At 40.2% G+C, this 11,082-nt stretch overlaps 1 protein-coding gene across 1 annotated transcript in view; it reads left to right on the top strand.

The window, feature by feature from the left end:
- The first annotated feature begins 3,290 nt into the window (after positions 1-3,290).
- The window catches only part of LOC126873363 (protein gooseberry-neuro-like), a 30,772-nt gene continuing 22,980 nt past the window's right edge, over positions 3,291-11,082 (top strand). Inside the window, exons 1-2 of the mRNA XM_050634152.1 lie at positions 3,291-3,342; positions 8,137-8,450. Of these exons, the coding sequence (XP_050490109.1) occupies positions 3,291-3,342; positions 8,137-8,450 (366 nt within the window). The remainder of the gene's footprint in view (positions 3,343-8,136; positions 8,451-11,082) is intronic.

Below are 11,082 nucleotides of genomic sequence, written 5' to 3'. Positions count from 1 at the left end.
ATTTTATCACCCACAAATCGGAGAAGATTAAACGATGTCGAATAACCAGCAATAAACCACTGGATATCGCTAACAGGAGCAAAACTCCAACACTCTCATCGCGTGAGACATCGAGAATCAAGACAAATCGACGAGTCCATAGACAAACCTCGTATACTCTACGTGTAAATAAAAACCAATTTCCACCTTATCTCATCCACAAACGATACTCAGCACCTTAAACGATACTCAACGACCAGTTCTAAATCCCAACACCACCAAGGGAAACGAAATTCTACTACTACCAAGAACGCACGTGACAAATCAACAACGGAACATTGACCGAGCAAATCTTTGAAATAAAAAAACAAACAGTCCGTAATGCAGATAATATCAGGATCGCAGATCCATCAGCAGGATAAACTGGTCTATCCATTTCGATACCTGTCCCATTTAACGCGAGGAAAAAGCTGTCCATTGTGAAATTACCGAAACCGTAGACGATGCATCGGATGCGAAAAAGAGGTGTTGCGAACTCTTATTAGTTCCGCGTAGTTTCCACGCTACGTAGACAAAACGAGACCCGATGTTTCCAATATCGGGGGTGCTCTGGTATTGTCTAGGAATCGGTAAATTTGGCGTGAACTGAGGCCAAGTGCCGGTAGTCGAAGAATGGAAGGATCTATGCCTCTTACTCGCGTTAGCAAGAGAAAGTCCTTACATCGATCAGAAACTGCAAGGTCACACGGGACCAAAGAGTGGAGCAAACCTACCGATTTCGTTGGATCGATAGTCCGTTTTCCAGCGTTCTCTATTGTCACCGCTGCAAGCTTCCTTACAGCCTCTTGTACTACCTCTCTGTAGCTTCTTCGTGTTCGAGACGCTCCTTTTCAACCGAGAAACGAAATTGTCCAGTCATTTTTATTCCTACGTTGGCGTGGGTCCTCCTTTTTGCTATTTACGAAACGTGTGCGGTCCTCCGACCGATCATTTATGATATTTCTCTAGCTAGTCAGAACGGTTGTTTTGAAATGATCGTGTGGATGATGAGGCAGATCTCGGACATTGGCGAGAAGTATCTTCGATAAGAAGTCGTAAGGATACATCACCATAACGAAATAATACCGAACAGAATTTCTCAGGGTCTTCCTGCGACACATCTTGCGCTCTCAAAGGGACTGCATATTATCCATTTCCATAAAACGATCATCACGAGTCATCGCGTTAACTACATCGTAAATCTCGAGGAAGTTCGGTGTCGGACGACAACTACGACGTTTCACGAGCATTTACGTGCGAAATGTCCTTCGGTTGATACAACGCCGCCCTAAAAGACGAGGACATTACGTGCATTTGCTCATTGCGCAGGACCTCCCGCTGTCCGTCCGTTTCGCTACCGTACGGAAAGATTTACAGACAGGGCGACCGTACTCGCAAGAAAAGACCTTCATAAAAATTTATAGCAGTCCATCATGCGTTCATTATGATTTTACTTCCAGACAGTGGAGGCCGTAAATATTCGCTGTTTTCGAGCATCCGAAACTCCTTAGAACGCAATCGAACGCAACGGGGTCCAAATTGAAATTCGTCCGCCGGTACCTACGGCTTTTATTCGAAGATACACGAATGCTACGGTATCATCTCCTGTGAATACCGTGGACAATTGGAAAAATAGAGGTTCTTTTAGACAGAGATTTTAAAGAGAGATTTGGGAAGTCGGAGAAATGACTCGTTCGAGTGGGTCGGAATATCGCGTTTGAAGAAGTAGAACTTTCTCTGCTTCAAAATATGGATAACTTTGACACTTTAATCATTGATGAATTGCTCGTTTTCAATCTTGGTACGGCTCTCGCCTTACAGGAAATTGTCAGTGACGAACTCCGTGATGAACTCAATGTAAAAATTCGAAGAATCGTGCGACTGCAAATAATCGTACATTGGCATTTCGTTGATGGAATATATGTGCCATAACCGCTGGATGGAATATTAATTTGGAAGAAGCTTCAGACGAAGTCTTGGCTACTGCGATTAAATTAAAATAACACTTGTATTTGCATATACGTAGCTATTTCTCCTTTTATTTATTTCAAAGTAGCACTTACATATCTATATAATAGCAAAGTTGAAAGCCAGTAGTAAAAATCTACTTTTCAAATGAATCGTAACATTCACATATTAACTGTACGTAGCTATAGTCGTAATAAGCAAACAACGGAGGAGGAAATTTATGTCAAATCTTGTTAAATGTTAAAATACAATCTCGTAATTCCAGGCCTACATCCTATCAAACTCCCTCTCTCTCTCTCTCTCTCTCTCTCTCTGCAGATAATCAAGCACCCTAAAACCACATTCAAACGCACCCTAAAGTCTACCCAAGTAAATCACCAACATATTTCATTGCATCAACTACTACTTATCTACACCTCTTCGTTCGCGATGCCCATTCAGAATACCAATATCGCTCCCTGTAGAAGCGGACCACCTCTGTACCACGAAAACGCTATCAACTACCCGTGGAGCTTGGAAAAGAAGAAAAAAGTAAACCCCTGGTGAACATCCAGTGAACGTCGAAGAGCGGCTCCGTAGGCGTTTCCGCTTCAAAGAACGCCCACTGGAAAGCGGCGGTTTGCCAACCAAGTAACAGGGCGTAAACCATCTGGATGGGACTCCACTGGAACCCCGTTAGTCCCAACGAGTCGACAGTCCCCCTTTTTCCGGAGCAGTCGTGGCGAAAAGAGAAAGAGACAGCCATCCATTGCTCTCGCAGAGCCAGTTGGAGGGACACGAGGGGACCAGCGGCCCAACTGACACGTTATTGCAGCGGTACCCCTTGCAACGAGAGCCACGCGTGCTACCTGCTTGTTCCTTTTCTTCCTTGGTGTGCTGCACCGCCACGATTCACCCTATCAAGCCAGTTTTTCCATCCATTTTCCTTCCATTCTTATTTTCCTTCTTTTCTTCCCAGTCGTCGGCGTCTCGTCTGGCGCTTGCCAGCTTCGTTCCCCCTTTCATCTTGGCGCGCGTGCCCTGCCCCCATCGCCCCGAGACGCCGATGTGCCCCGTCTGTCCTTGTCGTTCTCCACCTCCGTCGTTTTCGTTCAAGCAGTCGTTTTGTCCAAGCAGTCGTTTTGCCTCGGGCCAACGGTGCCGGCCGCGTGCTTCTGCCTGTCTGTTAACCGTATAGTTTCGCGTTTAGTGAAAACGGGCAGTCGTGTGGTCCACCGTGAGATCGGAAACAAGTGGGTGACGCGAGTAACCAAGACGTGCGACAGACCTGGAGGGCTGCGAGGAATTCCTACGTTGCTGGAAGGATGGACGTTACCAGTGGAATGAGACCCATCTTCGGAGGATACCCGTTTCAAGGTTGGTACCGTTGCGCCAATCCTTCCGAAGTCTTTCTTTGTATCGATCCACTTCATTTTTTATCAGCTTCTCGGTTACATTACTCAAATAGACGATTAAGTCTCGAGAGATAAATTATGTCCGTTCATTGGTTACAAGAAGACGACAGAAACGATAGAAAATTCTAGGATGAATTGAGATGTGACGTTTGCAACATTGTCACTTTCACCTAGCTTTCCATCTGTGGGTCGATCAATGTGGCTTTGTGTATCAGATAATGCGAGCTTTACTGAAATGTCTCTTAAATATCGTAAGAGGTTTCAGATTGTTTCTGTGGAAGAAGACAGGTTGTAGTTGACGAGAGACCGAATGGCATTGAATTTAGCGTATGCGACGAATAAAATTGAAATTTGCATGTCACGTGGTATTGTCTCGTCAAAAATTGATAAATGCCTTGAATTTCCATTGAATGTTCCTTATCGGAATGTTTAGAATCATTTTATTATCATAACTTTTTTCTGCTTTCCCATCTATAGACTTGATCAATGTAGCTTCGCGCGTAGAATTGGACAAAGTGATTTGAGCGAGTGATTTGAGGACTTGAGGATTTGAGGAGATCGTATTCGACACGAGGCTGAATGGAATTCGAATTTCACGTATGTGACGAATAACATTGTAGTTTGGATTCCACGTGGTACTGTTTCGTCAGGAACCGATGGATACCTGGAGTTTTCACCGAGTGTTTCTTGGACGAATGTTTGGAATTATTTCTTGAAACAGGGAAGTTGAATAGAATTGGAAATTAACGTATGTGTATGTGAAACTTTAATATCACGTGGTTGATATCTTCGAGGAAATAGAACCTTGAATCGTCCTTTAGCGTTTTCCCAAGAATGGACGTAATATTATGTTTCATAAAATATTATGTTTTTTTTTTCTTTGCTATGACACATCGAAATTGAAGTTTGACGAATGTAATTAATAGAATTGGAGTTCGAATGTCTCGTGGAATATCTTTTTCTAAGGGACCGATAAAAACTGTAAACTATCATTGGAATACGCTATAATCGCCGAAACATCGATAAATGTCATAGTAGACCCTTTCTCTCAATATATGTTCTTAGAAAAAAATTGCTCGTAGGATTTGAACGTTGATTAGCATTTGCGTCGTATATACATTCTTTATTATTCCGCGTAGGAAAATCTTGAAAGAAACAGCTATTCGTCTGTATAATATAAATGCCTATAAGATTCAAGAAATTATCGATCTTGCAACGTGACACGGAAAAATTTATAGAGTTTAAAAATCATTCGTTGCTTGACAAGTGTTTATTGGTCAGCGTATAGGTACTTACCTATAGTATAAAAAAGTTTCAAAGGAAACTATCGAAACGACACAAGCACTTTTTACGATCCTGTTAAATCAAGACGTCTGAATGGTAAAAGAGCAATAAAGGTAATTGGAAGGATTTAGGTAGAAAAACCGGAATGTCCTCCTTACAAAACACAGTCTAAACGAATTGTTTTTAAAGTTGTTTCTTTTTCCGTGTTATAAATCACGCACAAATTCCTATACCATGGAAATTCAATTTTAGTTTTTCTTTGCTTTTTTTTTCTTGTGTAAAAGTAATTAAAGAGGAAATATGGCCGCAATCGTGTGTATCACAATTAATTTGGATGGCCAAAGTTTTACTATACATATTGTTAAATTTGCCGAGCAAATATTTTATTTATACAAATACGGTTGTTGATCGTTTCTCGTATAGATTTGTCAACAGAAAATATTCGTTCTTTGATATAAACGTATCCAGACGGGGAAAAATCAGAATACCTGTTTCGACAGTGAAAAAGGTGAAAGGAATTTATGTGACATTTGCATGACACGTGCAACAATATATATAAAGAGTAGGCCTAGTCACGCGTAACTTCTTTTATTCAATCAGAGAACGTACAAGATACTTTCGGATCATTATGCAGTCGTAATTCTGATAAATTCATTCTGCCTGTTGTAGTTACGCGAACAGATCGCAACTTGATGTGGCTACAATGATTGCTTTACCCTCGTTGCTTGATAAATATTCAATATTCGATCTCGCTGAACTCTTAATTAGCATTTGTATTATATCATTACAGGAAGACGTCACGAGATAGAATTTTAATTAATCGTATCATTAGAATTCTTATCTCATAGTCGCTGTGTAATACGCACGTCGAAAATATTAAATACACTAATTAAATTTCGAAGAATATTTTATCGCGATTAAAGAACGCGAGAAATCAAGTCTGTCGTTTGAAACAATTTGTTTATTAAATTGAGAATATTTCTGGTTACAGAAAGAGTTAGAAAATCAACGTGTAAATACAAAGAATAATACGATTTGTATTTCGAGTGGCAAAGATAGCGAACATTTTTAACAGAAACTATCTATCTACGTTTTAATCATCGATGATGTTTACCAATTTTATTTGAATTATAAAAATGAATATTTAAATTACGACTCCATTGAAATCACGAAGAAAACTTAAATTCTGAAGCTAATTGAAAGATTCCACGCCTCCCGCCGTTCGAAACCATCCATCACGATTTAAAACCGCTACTACCGAAACATCATTTATTCTTCGAATGAACCACATCACCGACACTCGCGTAATTGACATGCAAGTCCTCTGCTCTAGGAACTGACCGATTTCCCAACAACACTGACTCCGTACCAACAATATTTTACCAGCAGTCTTTTTCACCGCTTGTACATATACGAATAGAATAAACTCGCCAGCGTCGGGTATTAGAAAACCATCTTTTGCGCAATCTCTTGCACAAGCTGCCAACTTTCATACCGTGACATAAGACATAAGAGACACACAGAAGAGCACCATTATCTGCTTCCTTTTTCCACAACTTCCTCATCTTTTGTCTCTCCCTGATCTTTATACAGCCATTGTTTCGCTAAGATTTTCTCTTGTTTTTTGTTAAACCGGCGCATATTAAATTACGTTCCCTTAAATAATTCCTTCAGAATATCGTATATTCCTTTATTCGTTGGAAATAAATTTTATATGATTCCTCGCGGATATGTAGAGACGTTACAAGAAAGAAGACGAAATTTCTTTACTAATTTTGGGAAAATATGTAGAAAATACTAAACTAAGATATAACTCTTCTTATAGTGCTATTGTATCCTGTATTTTTGTATCTCTCACGAGAGATTAAACACGGACTAATTTTCAAATGGACCGCCGCAAGTGCAGAACCAGGTTTGCATAACTCGAACTATCTGTCAAACGTATAACGTTATACCTGGACGCTTTAGTTTTTTAGTAATCACGATCAAACCTGTCTGAGAATTGTAACATCGCATCTTGTGAAATTTGAGTTTTGGTAAAAAATACGCTCTTCGAAAACGATGAAAGAATATCTCTCTCGTTTAATTAACTCAAACAACCTAACGTGTACCTAAATTTGCATATTTAAAGAAACAACGCGGAGATACTTCTCACATGTTCCATAAAATCGCCTTTGCATACCAATATTTCCGTACGATAATCCACTTATCAAGTTTTTATAGTTAATTAAAGGGCGTACCGATAAACAGCAATCCACGTGATTCGCCTATTATTCCGGCTCTCCAATGCTAATTACAAGCAGCATAATCGAGCGTGATAATGAAAATAATATCGCGCACGAAAGGGTGGCTAATTGGACTAACGATATCGGATATTTGGGCCCCGTTAGCCTTCTGAAAATGGCCTTCTGTGAGCATAACTTCTTCAATTTTACGGTTGTTAGGCCCGTTTCGTTTTCTTTTTTTTTTTTTTTTTTTCAGTATTCCCTGTTATCTGATTTCACGTTTGCGCCTTGAACGCGGATTTAGCCGCTAATTTCAAGCCCAATCACTGCAATTGCGTCTCTGAATTTTTTCCATCCTCGCTACGAAATCATGCTACTTTCTCGCGCAATTCTTTGCATCCTCATCGTCGATCGTTTTGCACCGTCTTTCATCCAGCAGCCGCGTAATTGAATATTCTTTGACCCTGGAGAAAATCTAGACACGATCCCTGTACCTGTGTCGAAGAATCCGAACGAACTAACTCGCGTGTCTATTAATCTCCTTGGCAATAGAATTTCACACGACTCGAACGTTCGCGTCTATCTTTGATGGTTTGATTCACTTTCCACTTTTCAATCGCTTCTAACTTCTGGAAGAGCATGGTGTTCCATGATCGGATATCGAAGTCTGCTCGGAAAAGTACGAGACGAGTTTCAAAACGTCAATTCATCATAGCTACTTGGAATGTTTTATGTAAATCGAATGGAAACTTCGAGCGAGGATCTGTAGCACATTTTATGAATTAAAGTTGAATTATTCGTAAAGTATGGTTTAGTTAGTAGAACTGCTGGCAGATATTTCGTCGATACAACGTTCGACACAACAAGTACGTTAAATTTTATGGAACGCTGTAACTTAAAAACTGTCTTTTCTCAAAAAACTGTTAAATGTACAAATTGTTTTCGTTCGATTCGTACTTGCACGATTGTAAAGAAATAAATCCTACACAGAGACTGGTTCTATCTAAATTTTATAACGATTTGCTACGCTCTGAATATTTTACGTATTTCTGATGCATCGCATGTGTTTCAATTTCCCATAAATTCTATCAATTTTCCATAAACATACGCTACAAAAGTAAATCAGAAATACGATGAAGAATACGACGTTGCGCAGCAAACTGGCGATTGTCTGTATTCAATCTCCGATTGAGACATTCGTGCACGTTGAATCGAATACACGAAGACTGATGGAATGTTCCCGACAGGACAGGGACGCATGAATCAATTGGGAGGCGTCTTCATCAACGGCCGACCGCTACCGAATCACATTCGCCTGAAAATTGTCGAAATGGCAGCGGCTGGAGTCCGCCCTTGCGTGATATCGCGACAACTTCGCGTCTCTCACGGCTGCGTTTCGAAAATTTTGAATCGCTACCAGGAAACTGGCTCCATTAGACCGGGCGTCATCGGCGGTAGCAAGCCGAGGGTAGCAACCCCTGAAATCGAGGCGAGGATAGAAGAAATGAAAAGGGACAATCCGGCAATCTTCTCGTGGGAAATCAGAGAAAAATTGGTGAAGGTAAGAAACAAACGGTTTTGCAATTCGTTTTATTAGATCGACTTGAAAAGTTACTTCTACCTCTTATCAATCATTCGTAATTTATTATCTTGTGTCAATCGAATAGAACGTTTCGTTAACGTAATAGATATTAAATAATGAAATAATTAAATAGATAATTAAATTACAGGTATTAGGTGATTGTACTTGAATTTCATAATTGTACGAAATTCCAACTACTTATATATTTTATTATATGTAGGTACTTAGACTGCAACTTAATACACGTTAAATTGCTTATTGGATATACGATTTAAGATAATACAGGTTTAGAATAGATAATAAATATAGTCATAAGTAGAACACTGGAAGATGTATTAATCAAAGTTATTACCGCTAATAAATCCATTACGTTACTTGTAACTATTTATAATATAATATACATTAAGCTTGTTATAATTAAGTTTCCATCCTACTAAACGCTCTTGGAAAATACTTTGACAATGTTTTACCCTCTTTTGTAGAATCCTGCTTCATCCCGCAGAGGGCACAAAGCTTAATATCTACTGTAATACTCCATTAAATTCTAACTTTGATAATCGTTAGCGATCGATATCCAAAGGCGTGACGACTGTTTTCCTCGTCACGTGCCTTCGATCTTATCGGGTAGAACAACAAAACGCTCGTTCTAAAAAATATTTTCAAAATTGTTTTTCTTAAGTAGCGGCGCATGAGCTAGAGGACAATTCGAGCCACGCTGTTGTTTTGCCTCGGAGTACCAACAGTGTTAGGATATACGTAACGTAATAACAAACCAACTCCGGGCAAAACAATGTCGCCGCTACGTGTAACCGTGAAACAAAAACGAATGGAAGCTTTCCGATACTTCCCCGACCAATATAAATAAACGAACGCGATCGTAAGGTGACCAGTTTTTCAGTCTTAGTCTCGAGGGATTTTAATAGCGATCAATACACAGGCTTTAGAAAATCAGTTAGTACCGAGCGTCTTAGCGAACTTTCTCTGTATTTATTAAATATTTTTAAATAGATTTGACAATCTCGTCGTTTAAACCACACAACCAACCATCCTCTACACTTAGATAGTTCTTTAGATCTGTCACTTAACACTTTAACTGCCACGTTGGTCATATATGACCCGCCACGATTTCTCCGCGATGGTTATTGGTGACCGGAGAGCTTGAACTTCTTACAATTGTAAAAATCGAATGAAAATTGACAGTTAGGGCATTTTGAATATAACCGACAAATAGAAGACACTTTGAAGTAAAAAATGCCCCACTGAACGATTAAACATTTTTATTGGAACATCGATAAAAAAAATGAGAACAAATCTTGCATCTAACGGTGCACTGTGTCTGCATCCATATCTCTGAGGGGTAATCTACGAATATTATTATAAACACAGCTTAGAAAATAATCGTAAATGCTGCTTTATAATCGTATAATCGAAGTTAGAAGTGTGCACATACCTTGCTATTACATATAGAACGAGCAAATACCGTTTACCAGTATCTTCTACGCGTTTCAACGATATATTCTGCACGTTTTGCCTACGACGAAATAACCAATGCGAATGGTTTGTTGAAATGAACGAAGCCTCGTTATAATACGTCTCTATCGACTGTTACCAAGGCGCCACGGTGGTCACCCGTGACCACCAATAAGATAAACGGTCGATCGGGGAAGAATGTTGTCTTACATCGTCAATTTATTATTATTTTGCCATTGTATGCTTTGAATAATAAAAATACTCCCGTTGCGTCCTCAACGAAACATGTGATTTCAGCGTGACAGTCAAAGTGTTAACATATGGGACCTCGACACATTCACTGCCATACACGATTTGCATATATTTAGAGAAGTGAACGTGTCAGTATATAACAGTTAAAATCGACGATAAACCAATAGACAAATGTGTCCACGAAAGATGCAAATGCTTGCGTCTAACGATAGAAACAGCTCTAGAACGCGTAACAGCTGACCGTACCGTCTCTGTACCGAAGTAGCAATTTCGCGGATCCAGTTTTCCACGGTGGAAAACGTTGAAAGGCGTCGTCGTCCGACCTCTAGATCGGGGGGTGGACGTTTCCGCAGGGTCCCTCTATCTCTCGAAAGATCGCGAGTGAGTGGGGCTTTTTAATCTTGTGCACGAGGCGTGCACGAGGTGGGCAGGGGTGTACGTGAGCGCCCCGAGGCGACTCGCGTGTCCTTTAATACGTTACTGCCCGCCGCCTACACCCACACCTCATTGGCGTAACGCTCCCTCGTTCGTGCCGCGATTTTCGAGTATGCAAAACGACTTTTCCAAGAATAGCCTCTTCCGTGTGCGGCGTTTTATCTCGACACCTTGAGAAATCGTAAGCATCACCATGCGAACAGCCATGTTCCGGCTGGAACTCCGCGGAAGATAATAATTTCCTCGCTGAATGTTCGATAGAGAGGACAGTTAAAAAAAAAAGAAAAGAAAGAACGTGTAACGCGATTATACGAGGGCGTGAATCGTGTCCATGGCGTATAGGCTTCCAATCGTTCGTATTCGTAGGGATGTGAGATTGATATTAATCTTGGAACGCTTCGAGTATTATATGTATATTTTCATAGTTATACTCGTGTTATGTGATCTTCGAACA

Source organism: Bombus huntii, chromosome 14 (genome assembly GCF_024542735.1).
Source record: "Bombus huntii isolate Logan2020A chromosome 14, iyBomHunt1.1, whole genome shotgun sequence".
Classification (NCBI taxonomy): Eukaryota; Metazoa; Arthropoda; class Insecta; order Hymenoptera; family Apidae; genus Bombus; species Bombus huntii.
The sequence above is the reverse complement of the archived record's forward strand: the minus strand, read 5'-3'. Positions and strand labels throughout refer to the sequence as shown.